Source organism: Euprymna scolopes, chromosome 11 (genome assembly GCF_053919585.1).
Source record: "Euprymna scolopes isolate OS-2025 chromosome 11, ASM5391958v1, whole genome shotgun sequence".
Classification (NCBI taxonomy): domain Eukaryota; kingdom Metazoa; phylum Mollusca; class Cephalopoda; order Sepiida; family Sepiolidae; genus Euprymna; species Euprymna scolopes.
Window position 1 is genome coordinate 108412584 of NC_136492.1, and position 22193 is coordinate 108434776.

Sequence of the window (22193 nt, forward strand, 5' to 3'; positions counted from 1 at the left end):
TATGCAGCTTGATGATGCATAGAAATGAAATCCAGCTTGTGAGGGTACAAAGTATGTATTGCATAGAGAAATTGAAAATATGTATGGATGTGTAATGGGAATCTTAAAAACAGAGTTAGATCTGATGACCTCAGAGGAAAATTAAGTTTGGGTAATGTAGGGAGATTTCTGCAGAACAGTCCCAAAGTTGAATTATAAAAGGGGGTTTCATTAAATACACACACACGTTATCTGGGATTGAATGAGAATCAATAAATGTTCAACCCTCCCATACTTTTATTGTCATCAAAATCAATGAAATCTCCCATTTTTCAATCAAATCGATTGCCTGCTCTAGTAAGGAACCCCCCTCCTCCAACACTGTACCAAGAGGAAGCTTCACATGCCTCCCTGCAGTGACAGTCCATAATACATGGTAGTCTACATTGCACTGTAAAGAATCTACTGTTGATTTTATCAAATTATCTATAAATAATGGCTTGAATTAAAATTTAAAATGCAAAAGTCAAGTATCAGGGTTCAATTGTGCTCTAAAAAGAAATATTCATTTTAAACACGCCCCTGTCTTATAGAAAAAAAATTTACAACCGATTTTATAGGCTGGACCTTTCTGCTTGTCTGATAAAACTTCTCAAATGCACTTGTGATGTTAGATTGTAGAAAAGTGTTAACTTTAGTAAAAAAAAAAAAAAAAAAAAAAAATCAGACTTCCACCTTTAATTGGATTTTTTTTCATTTATCGATACTTATCGATATTCTGATACAAAACCTACGCAAGAACACATCAAATACCTTTGTATGAAAAAAAACAACAAAAAACAATCAAAGCATCTCACACACACACACACACACACACACACACACACACACACACACACACACACTTCCTTTTATATAATAGTAGAGATACAAGTCTTTTGCTTCCAGAAGACCAAAGGTCATGAGTAGATTATCAATATATTACTTCATCTAATACTTGTCTAAGCTTTCTTCTCTACCCTGTTACTTTCCTATATTTTAATGAAAATTTTCCATATAAAAAAGGTTTTAATAAAAACTAAGAATTATTAAACCAAAAATATTAGTAATTCTTTTGCATTCATTTTCAATAATTTATTAAAATTCATCAATATTGAAATATTAGACCTAATTCATTTGATAATTTTTCTCAAAATCTATTGAAACAAAGCATGCGGGGATTTCTCAAAAGCAGCAGCAGAAAATAAGGCAGATTGTCCATAAAAAGCAATCAGCATGGCAGGCCTTATTGTACAGCGTTACAGGCACACTGCCATGTGAACCATAATTTGCTAAATACTAGAATTTGCTGTTAAGAAAAAGTTCTTAAAAATTTGTCATTTTTTTTTTTAAATTAACATTTCATCAGAAAAAAAAAAAAAAGCTTATAAAGAAAAATGTCTTTTTTTTTTTTTTAAATTAGAAATTTATCCAGTCATTGCTTTAAGAAAGAAATAGATTAATAACTTGATATATGAAACTGGACAAAAAGATTTAAAGTAATGTTTTAATATCAGTAAGATTTGTTCAAATTTGACTGATTTAACCTTTGCAAAGAAATATGTTTAAAAAAACATGTTAGATTAAATTAATTTTTCTTTCCAAATAACAATGGCTGGTGAGAAGAATTGTTATGAGCAGAAAAATGAAAAGAAATGGGGAGAACCAAAACATGAAAGAAAACAAATGTTCCGCCGAGAAGCGGATCTTCTCAAGTGTTTAAAATTGCTCCAGGATTGAAATCTCTAAGTACTTACGCCTTGCTCTTGGTCCCTTGTGGGTCAGATGAGTGTCGGACGGTTTCTGATTTACTTTCGTCTTCATCTGACTGTCCCGCTTTATGAAGATCCCCTTCACTGAAGGAGTGGAGAAATAAATTACACTAACAAAATTATTAGCACACAGAATCGCTTGGAGAATATCCACGCTTTCATACCAGCCACACATTTCACAAAATAGCAAATGAATATTTTGGGATTAAATTAGAATCATCAGCAAGAATTTAGTATTGTTATGCTAACAGATGCATACACAGCTTTAAGAGTTAATAAACACTATTAGTTATATATACAGCATATTAGTTGAGTTAATAAAATGATAAGCCTATGCATTTTGACATAATAGGCTTTCAGGTAAAAAGTCATTTTTTCAATAAGGTTAATATAATAAAAAAATAAAAAAATGAACCTATTAACAGAGAGGTCTGCTAAATGTAAAATTGATTTTCAAATTACGCTGATACTGTAGAAGTAAATGTTGCTGAAGATTAATTAAAAGAATAAGAAATCTATCAAGAAAAATTTGGTTTAAAGTCAAGAGGTTTTCTTTTTTTTTTTTTTTGATACCAATTACAGCGAAAAACAAAAAGAACACAAGATAAAATACTCTTATTACACATTAAGTATTTTCCTCTTTCAAGCATACACCAGTTGAAATAGTTATTTGCTTTCAAAACCAATAAAAAGTTGCTTTAAATGATTCTTACAAATATTAAAATTTGTATAAGAGGAAAATAAAAGTCTACTTAAGATTTCTGGTTTATATTTTTTTCATAATAGTAGTGGGGCTTTCAAAATTACCATCAGGGATTTGTATAGTTCCAGAGTAATTGAAAGGACTGGGTTTTATTAGTAAGTTGGGAAGACGATGGTTTTATTATTTAAAATTTTTTTTTTTTTAAAAAAAAAAAAAAGCTTTCATGCTCAGGCAAGTAAATGAAGCCATGGCAGAAGAACCGTGTAGAAATATACATGCATAGAAGGCAGCAATAAGAGATGAAAGGACGAGGCAGAGGAGGAATAGTTGAAGGAACTATTTAGTTACTATTGGTAATCATGTGCTCGCAAATAGTCTAGGAGTTAGGATTCTTGGGAAAATAGGTAAAAACAATATAGAAGCATTAATTTTTGGGTGGGTGGGATATTGAATGTATATACATCTTTTAATGTATACTCGCAACGCTTACATAGCATTGCCAGAGAGTCTTTACTTTTTGTTGTTAAACTATGCACTTTATAAAAAAAATTTTTATTTTTATTAAATTGAATTTTTAAACTTAAATGTAATTATATCATTTAGTTATTAAATTATTAGCTTAATCAAATTATAAAACTATAATTATTAAGGTAATATTGTTTTAATCTATTCATAAAATTACTGGATGTAAAAAGTTTCTAAAACTTTCAATCTGTTTCTATATGACAATTTGCTAATAGTTTTAGATCCAGAAATTATTTTCTAGTCAACAGAATAAATGTTTTCAAATTTCTTTCAAATTGTGAAGAATCACAAGTGGACTAATAACAAATGAGTGGTTGATTTATTTACAAAGCAACCAAAATGCATTCCGGTAGATTTAATTTTGTAATTAAATAATTTTTAAATGGGGTTTTTGAAATTTCATTTTATTTTATGCTATTACCTTTTTTGCTTTAACAAATATTCAAGTAATTAAAAAAAAAAAAAAAAAAAAAAATCAATATTTAATTATCAAAGTTATGTTGAGAAACAGGCATTTCATAATTTCATTCTTAAGAATATTAGAAAACTATTGTTAGCAACAATCAATTCACTGAATCTTGAATTTCATAAAGATGGACATTTTCGTAATTATTGAACTTAAAATAATTATGGACTACTTATGCAATAAAAATTAAGATGTAACTAATTTTTTTATTATGTTCATATTTTTTTTAAAAAAATCTTTAATTTTTTTTAAAAGAGAATTGAAAGACAAGCAAGATCAAAGCTTCAGATGTAATCGATCAGGCACTGGCAGTCTGACTTTAGACGAAAACAGGCGTTTATGTTCGTAAATAAAACTGAAGAATCTCTCACGTTTCCAAACTAGAAATTGGCAAAACTAAAATGACAAGTTTATGCATTTTTGAGATAAGGATTGATAATTTACATTATTCGGACTAATGTTCTCATCTTGAGTTATTCTTAGACCATTTCCACAGATATAACCGTCAATCTTTGCTAAGTTTACGTTATCAAACTCAGTTTCAAAGAGACTCTGAGTTTGTCAAGATACACATGATGAAGGTTGTAGATTATATCAGTGGAAACTTAAGTATAACACTCAAGATGAGAACAGTAGTTTGAATACAAAAATGATCAACACATGGTACTGTTCCTGTCTGGCGAAATGTCCTTTTTAGAGAAATCTTTAAAAGAGAGCAAGATATTGGTTATGAATAATGAAATCTACGTTGGATCTTGCTTGTCTATGGTTTTTATAGAAAAACTGTGGAGCAAACAAAGTGTGCTAAATGCAACAGCGAGGAACACAACATTGCTCTCCATCAAAGGTCATCACCTTGGATCACGGATACAAGACTAACTACAGAGCATGTTATGGAAGGTAACTATCGAGTAGCAAGAGCAGTTTCACAGTACACACTCTGGTTGGCAGTGGTGAGCTCTCTGAAAAATCATGCTTCAGGATCAGTTTCATAAATGCCAACCTCATGCTCCATCCTATAAAAAAATGAGAGGCTCTTCTTGAAAAAAGCCAAGATAGTTGGTTGTTTTTGTTTTATGGCATACCACCCCTTTTGGATTATTTAATGTCAAATCCAATAATTTGTGGAATGTTTTTATGCTTAGAGTTCTTTATATATTCAAATATTTATTCATGGTGTTTGGCTTGATTGTTTAGTAGAGGAAAATTAGTTTTAACTTTGCAGAACATGATTGAGTTTTGCAAAGGGAAAGGAAAAATAAAAAAATAACATCAATGTTTGGCACATTTTAGGTCAGGAAGCCAGTACCTTCAGATAGCCTGATCTGGTAGCACTAAGAAACGCTAGACAGAAAAGTTAAAATTATACAAAATTATTAAGGATTATAAAATTTATTACTTACAAAATCTTTCTTTTAACACAAAAAATAATTGTTTCTAGGATTCAGTAGAAATATTTTCACAAAACTAAATTTAATAAAGTATTTTTACTGAAAACATTGTTTTATGTCTCGGTTCAATTTGTTTCTTTTTAAGGGTAATGTTATTAATGTAGTTAATGTATTTGATAAATTAGTGTAAAAAAAAAAAAAAAAAAAATGATAAAATGAAAATAGATTTAAAAAGAAATGTGGATCCTGGGAAGGAAGGAGGGAGGAGGGGGGGCGATCTATTGATTATAAGTCCAGCACAAAATATTCAGAACCATTTTTCCAGCAACAAAAGGCAGCACAAGAGAGGGCAGAAAAAAAAAATCCATCACCAATTCATTGGAACAACACATATGCTATATGATACACATGTCAGTATAAAGAACATACATGAATCAAAGTTATTAATTCTACTTTATTTGCTTTTCAAGGATATTTAAAACTTTAATAATACAGAAATTTATAAATCAATTATAATGATTAATTTTAATCTCTAGAGATTTCTGTATTTTCACTTTAAAAGTAAACGAAATGTTGAATTCCAAGAAAATTATAAATGAAGATAGGAAGTATTTATTTTATATGAAACATGTTTTAGTGAATGAAACGGATAATTGTACGATTGTGAAAGAAACAAGTACGTCTTGTAAACTGAATGAATTTGATTTCTTACAAAAAAGAAAAGATAAATGTTACCCAAGATATTCATGTGTCCGGCGAATAATATGCAAATCCAAGGGGTTCATACATCGAGGTAATTCATCTTCAGCCACACTAAGAGGGACTTTTTGACCAGTGTCAAGATTAGTAATGAATACGGATTCCAATATTTCCTGAAAACAAACAGAAAAATTTTTGTAAAACAAACAGAATTGATTCAATTCTATAGTAATAAAAGAATTTACTCCCAAATAAATAACTTCTTTCAACAATTTAGCAATTTTAAATTGGTGTATATTTTAGGCTTTCAATTTGATGGATTTAATAAAAAAAATTTTTTTTTTTTAATTACATTTTCACCCCAAACAAGGCACATTGCCACTTTGATGTAGGGGCTAATATTAGGGACCTAAGTTGCAGGGGTACTATGTAGGGAGCTTAGCAGCAAGATGTCTGTTCACATTATATTTGAACTTCTGCATGTCAGTATAGTTGGGGAAGCAGGAAACTGGAAGAGAATTCCAAAGTCTTGCAGTTCTGGGGAAGAAGCTATTAGAGTAAAAGGCTTTTTTTACATTTTTTTTTTTTTACATAGGCATAACCACTTATCAAGGCCCAGAGACCACTCAAGGATAAGGGTTAAGAGTGTACAGTAGTCAATTAGTCAATATAGTAATCGTTAGTAATGGAAATTCGGTAAATTTGTTAAGTGTAACGGCTCATCAAGAACTTGTTTACGTTGGACTTGAAGACAACCATATTGTAGTCAGCTGGAAAGCAGAAGACAATTCCACAGGCATACAGTTCTAAGAAAGAAGCTTTGTTCATGGAATCTACATATAGGTTTAGGCACAGATAAAGAGTGGGGGAAATTATTGATAGTGTTTTCAGCTAGACGAGTGTTTCTTGTGAAAGTTTGGTGAGGGGATACCATAGATTGAAGCTCAGTCGAACACTTTCTATGGAAATAACGATACAGCAGAGACAAACTCGCAACATCTCTTCTGTGAGATAGAGGTTGCAGGGAACAGAAAAGGACATCTTACAAGGCTACAAAGTCTATTTTGAACTCTATCAAGGCAGAACAAGTCTTTTCTAGCAGCTCCTGCCCAGATGTGGCAACAGTATTTCATCCTTGGACGTACCTGGCTCTTATATAGATAGAGAATTGCATCAGCAGTGAGATATCTACTGGATCGATAGAAGGATCCCATCATTTTTCCAGCGGCCTTGGCAACAGATTTGATGTACCTGTTCCATTTAAGATCAGGAGTAAAGGTCAAGCCAAGAAGCTTATCAAAACTTGAGGCCTCCCCAAGACGAGAGCTATTCATTTGAATTGATGCCAGATGGGAATCAGAACGCTAATGATGTAAAGAGAGAAGCTTGGTTTTAGATGCATTAAAAGTAACCAGCCACTCCTTTCCCCATTGTACCATGTGCTCAAGATCAGAGGAGAGATAATCGGAGAGAACTTGGTCGTTTACTGTCTTAGATGTGCTACCATAGATGGTAGTGTCATCAGCATAAATGTCTACAAATGATGTAAGGATGTGATTTGGAAGATCATTAATGTAGATCAGGAAAAGAGTTGGGCCCAGGATGGACCCCTGAGGGGCTCCAGCATTAATACTGTGAGCTTCTGATTTCTGCCCATCAACTACTACTCTTATGAACCTATCAGAGAGAAATGATTTAATAATTGAGAAGACATTTCCAGCTATACCATAGCTGGAGATCTTGTGAAGTAAACCTTTATGCCATACTCTATCAAAGGCCTTTGATATGTCAAGAGCAATTGCCCTAGAAGTTGCCTCCGCCAAGAGATTCGCTAATCCTATGAGATATAACTGTAAGCACATCTGCTGTAGATCTAGCAGAACGGAAATCATATTGTGTGTCACTAAGAAAGTTATTTTTGCCGAAATGGTTGATTACTTCTCTATTTAACACAGATTCCAGCAACTTACTCATGATGTACAGGAGACTTATTGGCCTGTACTGAGAAGGGGAGGAGCGATCACCTGAATTCTTAAATATAGGGCATACTGATGAGATTTTCCAGGATGATGGGAAGCAATTCTCCTTAAGACAACGTTTAAACAGTTTTGTAAGTATGGGCGCTAGTTCTGGTTGAAGTTTTTTGATTACTATAATTGGAATACCATCAGGGCCAGTTGCTTTACTGGAATCAAGGTTTTTGATTAGCTTGGCAACATCACGTACAGATATTTGTAGATCACATAGCGTTTTTTCCGATACAAGAGGAAATATTGGGGGTTAGCGGCCTTGGTCGCAAAAGGTAGAATTAGCTGCAAAGTTCTTAGCAAAGAGTTTGGCTTTGTCTGATGCTGACGAGATTAACTCGGGTCCATTGATGACAGTTGGGATAGAGCACACGCTTCAGTTCAGGATTCTGTTTGCTATTTGCCAAAACAGGTGAGAACGAAGCCGCTGCTCAGCTACTTTGGACTTGACGGACTGAGCATACAACTCTCTTACATTCTTTATTACTTTCTTACAATGGTTGCTGGCAGTCCTGAAAGCGGCTTTAGTTTCTATACATCTATTACGTTGGAAGCAGTGGAAAAAGTGATTTCTGTGCGCAATGGCAGAAGCACATTCTGGAGAGAACCATGGCTGGCTGTTAGATTTTTGCTGGAACTTTTTGTCCAGGAGCAAGAGACTTGTAGCAGATGCACCAGCATGTGGTGCATTTGTGATGGGAAATATTTTTTTTTTTCAAATGTTAAAAAAAAAAAAAAAAAAAAAAAACGAATGCGAAATGTAGATTTTTTTTTTCCTTCTATTTTTTAACGAACAATAGTCATTAGAATACAAATGTTTGGTTTTTCAAAGGGTTTGATTTTACAGTATATCAACTTTTTTTTTTTTTTTTTGGTTAATGCAGAGTTCTGCAATTTGTTTTTTTTGTCAAGAGTTAGTTGGTTGTTTTATGGCATATCAACCCTTGTCAGGTTATTTAATGCTAAATCAAGTGATTTTGAAGAAAAAGCTTTTAATAGAGTATATTTGTTTTTGTTTTTTTTCAATTTAGTTTTTATTTAACCCATAGTTGGGAGCCTAACAGGTACTACCACTCCGCGTCAGTGTGGACCTGGGAGCAATGCCAATTAAGGGGCGACTCCACACTCCCCAAAGCCCGCAAGCCGGGGCCTCACCATCGGATATAGTTTAAGGTCATACCCAGGACCATCAAGAGTTAGATATTGTAATTTATTCAGTAAATCAAATCGCCCTTTTTGGATTATTAGGTGATGTGGGTTTGGGGGGTTGGATTGAGTTTGCTAGGTTGGTTGGTTGTTTACGGCATATCAACTCTTTTCAGGTTATTTAATGCCGAATCCAGTGATTTTAAAGACAAAGTTTTTAATAGAATATTTTTTTTTTTCAAGTCATTTTCTATTTAACCCATAATTGTGACCCTAACAGATACTACCACTCTGAGTCAGAGTGGACCTGGGAGCAATGGCAATTAAAGGGTGGCTCCACACTCCCCAAAGCCCGCAAGTTGGTGCCTCACCATCGGATATAGTTTAAGGTCATATTTAGGATCGAGTTTGCTAGGAGAAATGATTCAACATCATCGGATATTCATGAATGCAAGCCTCAAGGGAAGAGGCAAATTGGTTTTGTTTGAGTAAGCCTGGTTTAATCGTAATTTTGGATTGAACTGCCATTTTATTTTATTTAAGTTTTCCCTTTTTTTTTCATTTTTCTTAAACTTTTTCTTCTAGGGGATGGGACATCCAACCAGATGTCTGACATTTACCCCTATTTTAGTGAGTCCAACCAAGAGATCTTTTCAGGATTCTAGCCGTCACTTTCAGTGCAATTGTTTGTATTTCACTTGCACTTGGTTCACCAGGTATGCTTGCTATGTACTTTTTAAAGTTCTTTTTCATAAGCCCAGTCGCTCCTATAATGAATGGTATAATTGAAAAGTCTTAATTTCCAATTTCGTTTCATATCATACATAAGTCCTTGATACTTTGTTATCTTTTCCCTCTCAGCTCTGTTAATCCCGACTGGTACATATCTTGAAAACGCAGCTGTTAAACCAGATATAGTGATTTGGGACAGAGCAAACAAAAAAGCGACCATAATAGAGGTCAGTGTACCCAATGATACAGGGTTTAAAAGTTTCAGGTTTAGGGTGAGAGGTGCTGGACAAAGTGGTTGTACAGAATATCAAACATGCAAAACAAGTAGACCATCAGCCCACTCATCTACAAGATTATGGCCTCGGGAAACTCCAGAGATGGGTGCAAGGTCCCTTTCCATGTGTGGCATGGCACTATAATCCTCCCGATATTATGCAACTGATGATGGAGCAGCTGCTCTAAGTGCTACTAAAGTGTTAGGGCTCCTGTACTGTCAGCCAGAAACTGTCAATCCAGTATCCTCAACCTATCAGACAAAAATCAACCCAATCCAATTGCATTGGCATATATGGCACTCAAGCACCCACAAAGTGCCCAGTTTTAGGAGATGGGATTTGACGGAAGCAAGGAATAGTGTTCATTGCCCCTAGTCAGGAAACAAGGTCGACCACTGGGTGTTTCTGTCGAGTCTGTGATCGCACCTCTGTTCCTGGCTAATAGGCAAAGAAGGAGTATGATGATAGACAGAGCCTATTTGCTCCATAAGCAGTTTAAGTTTGCAAACCGGTAATTTGTTATAGTCACCAGCTTTGTCCAAGATTGAAGAGGCCTCCCTCCCCTAGATTTAGCTTCAGAGTTTTCCTTCTCCTAGACGGATAACCTGAGAAGATCTATGGGTTCATCAGCACCAAGAGGGTTAGCCCCATGCCTGGGTTCTTTCTGTGACCACGCATGGGTAGTTAATGTTAATGGGTTAGTTATTAAAGGAAATATATATACTGAAAAATTACACTCCTCAGAATAATTAAAAAGGACATTACTATGCTTTCCATTTTATTGTTACTAGAAGAGGGGATAAGTAAAAATTTATGCAGCAGAAGCAACTAAATTTGCAACTGGTTTGTTTGAGATAGAGGAGTTAATATTTGATTAAAATATTGTTCATGTTAGTTTGGGATTAGGATAACATGTTAAAGTATGATTAAATTGATATTAGGAATTAAATTAAAGTTTGATGCCTGAACTCTGGATATTTAAGATAATAGAAGGGATAATAAAATTTATCTATTCAATATAGAGTAAAGTAGCTTTGATTTGAAGTACAATTTTATTTTTTGATTTTTCATCTAGTTTCTGTTTGGTCAGTGGGAGATTTGAACTTTTTCCCTTTCCGGGGTGTATTAAGCGTTTGTTCATTTTGTTTTGGGATGTTGGGTTCTGTGGGTTTTTTTTTTTATTTGAAAGCTGTGTTTGGTTTTTACTTTCGGCTGTTTGGGAGTTATTTTCAAGTACAGCTTGAGTTGACAGTAGTTGCCGTAATGTGGCTCTCAATATCTCAACTAGTTTCTGAAATGTCTTTATTAGGGTTGTGATTGTCTTTAGTTCTGTTTTTTCTGTTGTTATTGTACCCGCATACAATCTAACTGGTTCTGATGTGGAGGCTGATTCAATGATCTTTCTGGCTTCAGTAAAGCTTATGTTTTTTGTATATTTTAATTCATTTATTCTTTTTACTTTGATCCAGTTTTGTCAGAGAGATGAGCATGCTGGATGGTTTTCACTACAGTTTGGGCATTTTATGTTTCCTTGGAATTCTGTTTCCTGGTGTTCATTACTGCTACATTTTGGGAATCCTGTTTTCCTGGTGCAGTATTTTTTGTACTGGCAGAATTTTTAGCAGCAAAGTGGTTTGGGGATATATATTTCTACTTTAATGTCCAGTTGGTGGGATGGGAGTATTGGAGGTTAATATGTAGGTGTTTGTTTTTTTTTTAATTTTTTTATTGTAATTCTTTTGGTGTCTATAACTTTGTTTTTTTTTAAAGTTTGTTTTTATTTCTTCTAGAGAGTAGTTGCTTAATTCTAGACATCTAATGACTTCTATTAAGGTGTTGAGGGCTTTGTGAGGGTAGGTTTTGATGTTTATACCATGGGACTTTGTCCATGTTAAAATTTTTTCGGCACTATTTTTAGAAGATACTTGTACAAGTAAGGTTCCATTTTTAATTTTTTTTTTATTTGCTTTGTTTTTAGGTTCTTGTTTATAATTTTTTTGATTAGGAAAATGGAGACATTTTGGTTATTTGTATATTGTCTTGCGATTCTAAGATTATATACCCAGGAAAGATTGTATTTTCATCTTTATCGCTTTCTGTGTTTGAATCTGGATGGAGTCTTGATTTTTATAAAAGCCATATGAAGTATTTTCTTTCATCATCCTTGTTCCCCAGTCTCCTCGGCGCCCTATACTGGGATATAGTTGAAGGGAAACCCATTCGCCCAAGATCTTAGGGATACAAGGAAGATATATTCAGTAAGTGTAGTTACTTGTGACGATTTTCTTCTTTCCTTGGCCCCAGCAAGGTATAGTAAAGAGGTTTGTTGTCAGTAGCATCTGGTTTAACTATGATTGGCCCTTGCAATCGCTTTCTAATATTAGTATGTTTTTTTTTTTATGCATTTATGTAGGATGTATTTGTATTTCTCTTTCTGTGAAGGTTTACTGTTATTCGGGCTTGTCATGACTAGCCAACGGATTGGGTCGGGTCTCTCCGACTGCCCATCTAGCTGAAGTAAGGGCCAAAGTGGAGTGTTGCAAACTCACGGCCACTTGGATCCGGGTTGTGAGGTACTCAACTACCAGGATCCTGTTCTAGAGTATTACAGGTCGCCACCTATGCCCAGCAGGTGGCCCCAATGAGGGACTTTTATCCTCTGCAAGGGATAAGTATATATTCTGGAGCCTCATTAACAGGGCCTTTAAATGTGTAAAGCTTTTCTGTTTCAAGCTCTTCAAGTTTTTCTTTGTGATGTTTATTTTAGTTATTTTGTTTCATAGTACATCAACCTCTTTGGGCTATTTATGTTGCATCCAGTCATTTTGTAGAAGGATTTTTTTATTCTTCAAGTTCCTTGTATCTTCAATCGCTAGTTTGTAGTGTTTGGCTTGGTTGGGTTGTTTTATAGTGGATTTTATCATTTTTGTTTCCTACCCTGCAGAACATGAATGAGTTTTGCAATGGGAGAGGAAAAAGGGTTATAGTATTAATGTTTGGTTAACAAGCCTTTCGTTGTTTCTACTCATAAGTCATGTCATTTCATCATTCCGATACCCTAACAGCTTTCTTAAACACTTGTATATTTATTTACCAGCAATGCTTCAAACAAACTATCTCTCATATATATATATATAATATATAATATATATTTATACACACACACACACACACACACACACACACACACACAGTATGATAGAAATATGAAAACTAAATACTCAATAAAAACGATTAAAATCAATGTTATGACTACAATCAATGGAGAGATACTTTTATGTAATGTTTATCATTTTATCTTTATGATGTGATAAAATAATTTACCGTATCAGATATTTTCCAAATTTTTTTTAATTTCAAGTTTATATACCTTCCTTCACTTTGATTCATTTCAATTAGCAGAGTCAAAAAAAAATCTATTCCTTTCAAATTGGATTCGAACCTACTTTTTCAGACTAACAGGCCATTCATATTCCTTTCTAATACTTTCAAAAAGCAAATGAGAAAGTGGCAGATAAAACAAGTAAAAATGTTGGCTTTGTTCTGATTCCTTATTCTGAGGGAAGGTGAAAAAGATAAATGCAATACAAACCTGGTCAGTAAGCGAACGACCAGAATTGGAACGTGGCCGAACCATTGGGCTATCATCTCCAGACGGATTACTGTTTTCTTTGAGTTGATCTTGAGCTTTGGCCGAGCTCACTGAACATTTGTCATTGCCTACGGAATTATTACTCTCAGTTAGAGACATCACATCTTGTTCAAAGATAGGGGATACTGAGTCCTGGTCAGAGTTTACAGCTCCTGCTTCAGCTTCCTAAAATAAAACATACAGAAAAAAATCTGTAATAGAGTTGAACATTAAAAAATAAGAATCGGTAGTCAAAACTTTTTTTTTTTTTTTTAAATAATTTTGTATAATTACAATCATTGTTATCTTGAGTATTAAACAAATCTTGATATTAATAAAAGTCTTGAATTTCATGATAATTTTAAGATTAGTATTTGACTAAACTAACTCCCAGTATTAACAACTTATGCTTAATATATATATATATACCAAAATAAAACAAACAAAAAAAATAAACAAACAAACCCAAAATATTTCTAAAAGTTTTTTTATTTCATTATTATAGTGAAAGCCTCTTAATAAATTTGTCCATTTGTAACTATTTTCAAATATACTTGTGAATGTTAGCATTGTGAAATATATTCTTCAGATGCCAAGCCTTAAGGGAAATCTTCAGTGACGTACTGTCCTCATTGCTGATTTTGGGTTTCACATCATATCGGCTCAGACAGCAACTCCAATCTGATTCAGGACATGCCAGATAGTCTCGTTTAAAGTTTTCAGCTATGTGTGCAGACACTGCAAAAGATCATGTTCTGACAATTTTTGGACTTTCCTTTTAACATTAACAAGCATAACATATTTTAGGATGATAGAAGTGTTAAAGATCATATGGTAATAAATAACTTCAATAGGTAGGGGTAGTAGTAAATGTAAGCTCAAATTAATTATAAAAAGGAAACAATCAGGATGAACTCTTATCAAGTGACAAGTGAAACAAGTTTTTGTATAGTCTGTATAATATACATAAATATCTATATTATTTTGTTATATATTTAACAATATAATACAGTTTTTATAACAAATAGATGGTTATAGTCAGCTAACGTACTTTCTAATTTCCTTTCTACCATCGGAAAATTCTTTAAAATTACCTGTTTACATTTGGTGGGAAGCGGTGTAAAATAATAAACAGTTCTTCTGCTTGATTAATGTCGGCACGTTACTTATGTTAAAACAGTTAATTAAACTGCATAAGCACCTGTTAAAAAACTATACAAGTTCTATAATTGAACGAAAAACAAACCGGCAGTTAGTCCTTCCCCCATCCAAAAAAAAAAAAAAAAAAAAAAAAAAAAAAATCATAAAGTTAATGTATTTCTTCATATCTTGGAAACTACTCGTTTCCTGGATTTTTAAACGTTAGTGGTAATTTTAAAGGATTTTCCGATGATGGAAAAGAGCTCAAAATGAAAGAAAAATAAAACAAATTATTTTTACAATTATAAAATTTGTGTGACGTCACTTCAGAGGTAAACAAAGGAGTGCAGAGTGTCATGATAACCCAAACTTATTTTCAAAATTAAAAAAAAATACTTTATAATTTCATAAACATATATTTATAATAAAATTTCAAATAAAATAAAAACTAAAAAAAAAATTATTAAAAAGTGCAAATAAAGACTAAACATGCTATTCTATCTCTATAATTTTATTAATTTTTATTGTATACTTTTCAATAGTGTCCTTTTCTTCTATGTTATTTCAATAAATCATTTCACAATAGAAACTCTGAAGAACAATAAAAGTGAAGGAACTGATTTGCCTTGTCTCTGCTCCCGGTAACAGCCACATGAGAAATTAGGAAGTATGTTAGCTGACTATAACCAAATCTACTGTTGCTTGGCATGTTCAAGTGATGTGGAATCTGCAAAATCTTTTTCACACTGGGAAAATTTTGTAACTTCTACTGTCCAGTTAAATAGTAGGGAGAGAGTTAAAGAGGCCAACTCCCATTACTCAATAAGTTCTGGGCCTAATTAATAGTACAATAACCTTTAGGCAAAATTTGATTTTATTCATCATTATAGTTTCCTTGTAGAACAATACACAGATTCCAAGATTTTTCTAACAATTTGTCTTCAGATTCAAAGTAGGAATCATTTTCCAATATCACTTCTTCATTGGAGTAAATGTCTTTCCCTGGAACATTTTTTTTAAGGTCTGCAGAGAGCAAGTAGTACTGGAGATCAGATCTGTAAAGTGGACGCAGATATAATTTGAAGTGCAATTCATATAATTTTGTGATCAACTTTTGATACATTGCATTGTTGAAAGAGCACCTTTTTTCTTTACCTTTGCCATCTATTTTAGTGCATTTCCATTTTAAAATGCACAAATGCTTTATAATAGTTACTATTGATGATTCTTCCTTTTCAAAGGACAAAATATCTTATACATCCTAAAATATAGAGGTTAACAATGTCCACTCAGCTGACTGATTTAACTGTGGGATGAAGTGATGAATCTACATTTCCCATTATCACATATTGATGTGTGCAATCAGCACCAACCCTATTCGGGTTTAACCGGCTTCCTCCAAAGGAGGAAGTTTCATGGGAGTATGAAATTCAAACGATCTCCAGTCGCATGTATATTCCCATTAGGGGAGATGACTGTTAGGTTTTTTGCAACTTTTGCAGGGAGGTGTCAACACCCTCCTACATACAGCACCTGGAATTGCCAAATTGGTCACCCATTTTAGCAATGACCAGGCTCAATGTTGCTTAACTTTAGTGATCTGATGGGGACCGGTGTGTCAACGTGATTATGCCGTATGCATTATCACATATTGATGCATTGTATGCAATATTATCACATATTGATGCAAAACTCTTATTGCATTGAAACAGTGCATGTTTTTTTTTATATCAAAATGATTCACCTTGAACACAGCTTTCTCATTGACAAATGTTCATGCAAAAATGGTGAATACATCACCTTATGATATCTTTAAGTCCACAGCTGTCTCACACTTCAGTTTACAATTGGTCAAAATGAAGTTGCGGACATTTTTGATGTTCTCCAGGAAACCTGCCAAATTTGGGTGACCTAAACATTCAGCTTCATTTATGTTTGTAGGACTGCATCCAAAGTCAGCATACCACCTCTTAACAGAGTTCATAATCCACTAATCAAGCCATTGTTTTGTTTGAACAGTATACTTTTCTCTATCAGAAACAACACAAAATTCTCTATTGTTTTGAAAATTTGTGAAGTAGCTTTACTTAAATAACTAAATTGTAAATTGGCTCAAATTTTAAATGTGTGCCATTTGAAGGTAGTACTTTATAAAAAAAAATAACTTAAATTTTTTATTAATGGTGTCATTATATGTCAGGCTTGGGACTTATTAAGTAATTTGTTAGTATCAAGGGGAAAAAAAAACTCAGATAACACCTGTGCTCAGATAGAGCTCAGATGTGGCAAACCTTTACAGACATTACTTGCCTGATAAAGAAAGAGAAAGAATGATACACTAGAAGCAAATACATCAATGTGTGTGTGTGTGTGTGTGTGTGTGTGGAAAGTTACAATTATTAGAAATTATTTTGTCAGTTTCATCCAGTTTTGTTTATAAATTAGCGAATAAAGAAAAAAGACATTTTATTAAATGTAAAATGCATTTTCTCGGCATCCTAATGGAAAAGGGAAAAATTTCTACTTTTATTTAAGTAGGACTCATACATGATGATAGTAACAACCATTTGACGCATCATTAATTTAAAATCACTTTCAAATAAAATGGCTGAAAAGCAATACTGATATACATACAGTATATACAAATATTATATAAAAAAAAATTTTCACCTCAGCATTAATGATTCTACTTCCTTCTAAGGCACTTTGAAGGTCAAGGGAATGTTCAAGTTCTTTGGTCAAACTTTCCACGGTTGAGACAGGTGTTAACAATTCAGCAGGTAATCCAGGACTTGCAGTGGCAGGATAATAAATGGTAAGATCTTCCTAGAAATTTCAAAAGCAACATAAAAAGATAAAATACTTTGATAAATGGACAAAAAATAAATCAGCAATTTATACAGATTGAAGTGAAACAAAATTAAATTGAAAAATCTCTACACACATTTGACATACAAGCAGAAAAAAGGCTACAAATGCTGTTGAAATAAGCAAAACTGGCAACTTAAAAAAAAAAACAAACATAAAATGCAAGCTAAAAGGTTTTTTTAAAAACTATTGTACGAACTGAATTTCTCATAAATGTTCAGTATGGCTGGATCAACAATGGCAGATACTTGTGCATCTATTTTATTGTGCTAAAATAACATTTAGAAAGCCATTCTTAACATAGGGATGAGAGGATTTTTTTTTTTTTTTTTAAACTATTCTGTAATTTAATAAACAAAAATATCATAAAAATTGAATTTAACTTGAAAATACTATTTAAAGAAAAAATAATAATTTGAATGGATTTCTGAGCATTTTTAATCTTTTACTACCAAATTGTACTTTCAAGTCGCCTTTCAAAAAAATGTTTCTTACTCTTATGGTTTGTCAACTGGACTGGTCTTCAAAGTACAGGTCTATGTATGGTTCAACAAGTGAATGAGGGGTATGTCTATGTTTATATGTCAATTGCATGCTAACTTCAGTCACATGTGGTTTCATGCTTAAAAAATTTATTGGATAAAAAAATATTCTGGCGGTAAACAGACATAGACATCAGAGGCCGGTCGCACTTGAGCAGACAATTATGAGAAATCTGGTTCGTATAATGCATTAGCTGCTAACTTGCTTTCAGCAGATATTCAAGAATTTTATTTCACTTATTGCTTGTTATAGGAAGATGTAATTTCTCCAACTTTAGCATCTTTAAGTATTCTTTCAAATTTATAGTTATTAGTCGGGTGCCAGCGACTATATAATTACTCCGTCGGTCTGTAACACTTTTGTGCTTGGCCTTTTTGATTTAGATCAAAGGCCTGTTGTTAATAGATGCTGTTCTTAGCTTTTTAAGCTTTTCTTGGCCTTTTGGCTAAGATTAAAGTTTTTTTTGTTTTTTTTTTCTCTCCCCGCCCTTGACACAAATGAATTATTGTTATCTTTTTTTGTTTTTACACGTCAATAAAAAATGTTTCAAAAATTGGGAGTTAAGTAGGATGTCCCCCAGTATAAAAGGGTGAATGCAGTATTATGGTGGGAGAAACTTTTGATTTTGTTTAGTTCTGGAGTGACAAGGATGACCAACGACACCCACAATCCCCCCCCCCTTTTGAGTTGGCCATGTGCCTAAGTTTTTTGTTCATTGTTGATTTTCAATGTATTTTTAACATGAATAAAGGATTTAATATCTCAAAGTGTAGTATCTGTTCTTACTACATGCTGTACTTACGATTGTAACTGTGATATAAAGTGGGGGATCACTTTTCTATATTAATTTAATGTAAAATGATCACCCACTTTACAACCAGTCAGTCTCAAAGCCATTCAAGTCATTCTCCAGATCATTCAAGTTGTTTTTGAATGATTCCAGTTATTTTTTAAGCATTCAAGTCATTCTTAAGGTCATTTAATTAATCCTTAAGTTCATTAAAGTCATTCTAAGTCATTTACTTTTTATTTATTTAAGTCATTTCATCCCATTTTTCGGTCATTTTAGTTTATCCTTAAGAATTTCATGTCAATCCTACATTCACACATTCATTCATTACACGAGAGCATGCGACTAGTGACTATCGGGCTTATTTTTTAATAATTTTGCTTTATGGTCATCTTTTTACTGATCAAAATTAATATAAAGCAAATTTCTTTCCAAAATTGAATGGAAAAAAAAAAAAAAAAAAAAAAAAAAAATGGTAACATCTCAAATATTTTCCAATGATTTTCACACTTATTCAAATAAAGGTTATGCTTTAAAAATATATATTTTCAAAGTATATATATTTTGGATGTACTCAACCAGCGTTCTGATTACGGATTCTCCATCTTGGATTTTATCATTACACTGTATCCTATTTAACAAAAACATGGCCTTGCCGACTTTTGGAACTATTATACTGACGCCTTATTTTGGAATTGGTCAGAGATATGCCTTTTGTCTGATATACCAAACTTATATTTCAATATAAATGTTCACCTAGACGGGATTAAAACCTACCAATTTTCGGAATTCCACTATCAACCTTCCTGTTTCAGAATTCCTACCGGGATTTTGCTCTATTTTCACATCAAATCACAGGATTTTACCAGCATTTTAAGGATTTTGCTATGCTATACAATTACTTTCAAGATATATGAGGATTGTACCAAGACTTAATTCTCCAAATATTCTTACTTTGTTAGATTTGCAAATAATTGTCATATTCTTTATTTTCCTGGACTACTCTTTTTCACTTTATTTGAACATTTAAAAAATTTTTAAATCCGATTTTAAAGTTTTGGGATCCTATTTTCTTTACTTTTAGACTGTTTCATTTATATTTATTTCTATATCCCTTATTTACTTTGCCTATCTTGTTTCCTTCTTTCTAATTTATCTTCCCTAACTTTTTTTATTTGATCTCCTTTAATGATCTCTATCATTTCATAGTGACCTATATTTTTTTTTTTACTATTACCTATATACATATTAGCCTTCTGATTTACTCATATAGTGCACAAACTTAATATTTCTTATTAATTATTTTTTTTAGTAAATTATTAATTATTTTTTTTACCATATTATCCTATTCCTTCATTCTCATTTCACATCTAAATGTCATTAAGTCAGTTTTTATTTATATTTGTACTTTGTATAAATCTCACCTTTCTCTTTTTCCGATGAAAAGCATCTAGTTTTGAAATGCCATGGACTAAAGCGGCTTCTTTTTTTCTTAATTTTCCCTTTTAGTTTTCCTTATAACTTTTATTGAATATATTTGTTTGCTCCTTTAATAGTATTGAACTTTTATCTTGATAAGTTTTGCTTTGTTAAAGATATATTCTTTGATAACAATCGTGTATATATAAGAAAAGTTACAAATATGAAAAAGAAGAAAAATGACATACATTACTAACAACTAATTCCTTCGGTTTTTTCTTTCTTCTAGGTGGAGCCACTGGAGGATCCAACATAGTAGGAAGTCCAAGTTGTTGATGTTTAGTGTCCAGTGTATTAGGGGGTGTCAGGTTACGAGATTTCGTGCTTTTCACAATATCAGGTTCATTTTCTTCCTGAAGTAGACACTCCTCCAGATTTCCAGTAGGTTTATCACAGCTTTGTTCTGTCGGATTCATTGGCAAAGTAACTATCATGGTCAAATCTGTCGTCATCGGATCAGCTGCTTGAGAAAGTGCAAGAGATGAAGATAAAAGAGAGCTATTCTGATTGCTGTTTGTACATTGTGAAGATTTCGTTATGTCATTTTTCTCACTATCAGAGTGTTGCGGATCAAAGATGCCGCAGTTTTCTGGATTTAGCAAGTCACCCCCATCACACTTTTCAGGTGATTTGTCATCAGATAAGTTTTGCCGCATCATTTCAAGTTTGCGGCGGCGTTTTTCATTTTCTTGAGCTTTTCTTTCTGCCTCCTGGTGAAAAAAAAAAAAAAAAAAAAATGAATTTTTTTTTTTTTTTGCATCAATTTACCTACTTATCAGCATCGATACTGAACATGATATGTGGCTCTTGCCTTGCGCCATGGTAGGTATGCTGTATTAAATAATTAAAAAGAGTTGATATATCTGTTAAGATGGACAGATCCGTCTTTAATTGTGAAAAGAAAAAGCTGTTATTGGATAATTAGAAATAGGGTTGGCTTCAATATGTAGTTAAAGAATAAACTGTTAACTATTCCGTACTTTCATCCAACAATTTTTGTGGTTAACATTGTCACACAGCTGCCCAAGCTCATGACTAAATTCGCCCCACTGTCTTTGAAAAACAGACTTTTTATTCAAGCCAATAGCATCTCATTTGCATATGAAGTAAAGCGAGATCTTGTTACTCTACAATATACCAGCACACAATTAGATGCAGTGGCCATTTTTTTTTTTCTGCTTTGCCTGTGACTGGACCATTCAGGTTGCACAAAAATCAGGTTTGTACCAATTGGTAACTTATTTGCTTGTAAGCAGCGACTAGACATTTTATTACACAATGTACAGCAGATAGGAAGACCTTGAATAAACTTAGTTGGTAAAGGAGTTAAAAAAAAAAAAAAAAGAAAAAAAAAAGAAAAAAAAAAAGAAAAGAAAGTGAAGCTTGCATAGTCCACCGGTGAGTGCATAGTAAACAAGGCATAAAAAAAAAACAAAAAAAAAACGACTAAGTTTAGCATTACCTCCACTTCCCAATTAGCCACAAAAGTTCTCAGGGGAAGTCAAATTCCGGCAAAAATGAACAAACGGTGCAGTTTTAGGCCTTAACATATGTAAATTTAAGTTCTGCACCATGCAAAAAACAGAAGTCTATCATTTGCCCCCACCCCACCCCATTTAACCCCAAAAGTCCCCAAGGACTTTACATTTAAATTTGAGCTCAGCACCATGCAAAACTGCTAAATAGACGTGCACAGAAAATTTTGGACAAATATGGTAAAATAGTCTCCAAACAGAGACCCTGATGTACACCCAGGAGTTATCGTGAAAACAAACATTAATTATATAGAAACCGGTTACAATTTTTCAGAAAGTTTTATAAAAATCCAAGGCATCAATTTTTTTTCTAATAAACACAAAAGTGTCAATTTTAGCCATTTTAACCCAAAAGGCACCCCTACTGGGGCAACCAGAGTTTTCATGGAAAATCTGTTCTGTTACATTTTACTCATATCATGTTTAATGTTTGTGCAAAATTTTAAAAAATTC

The 22193-nt window shown here is 32.9% G+C and overlaps 1 protein-coding gene across 3 annotated transcripts in view; it reads right to left on the minus strand.

The window, feature by feature from the left end:
* Window positions 1-22193, minus strand: part of LOC145288060 (WD repeat-containing protein 44-like) — a 147121-nt gene that overhangs the window by 48978 nt on the left and 75950 nt on the right. For 2 of the 3 annotated variants that reach the window (XM_080136095.1, XM_080136094.1), the window contains exons 5-9: window positions 20394-20915; window positions 17196-17351; window positions 13347-13571; window positions 5611-5747; window positions 1776-1874 (exon numbers count right to left, since the gene is read on the minus strand). In XM_080136095.1, the coding sequence (XP_079992221.1) occupies window positions 1776-1874; window positions 5611-5747; window positions 13347-13571; window positions 17196-17351; window positions 20394-20915 (1139 nt within the window). The remainder of the gene's footprint in view (window positions 1-1775; window positions 1875-5610; window positions 5748-13346; window positions 13572-17195; window positions 17352-20393; window positions 20916-22193) is intronic. The other variant, XM_080136096.1, reaches the window with a different exon arrangement.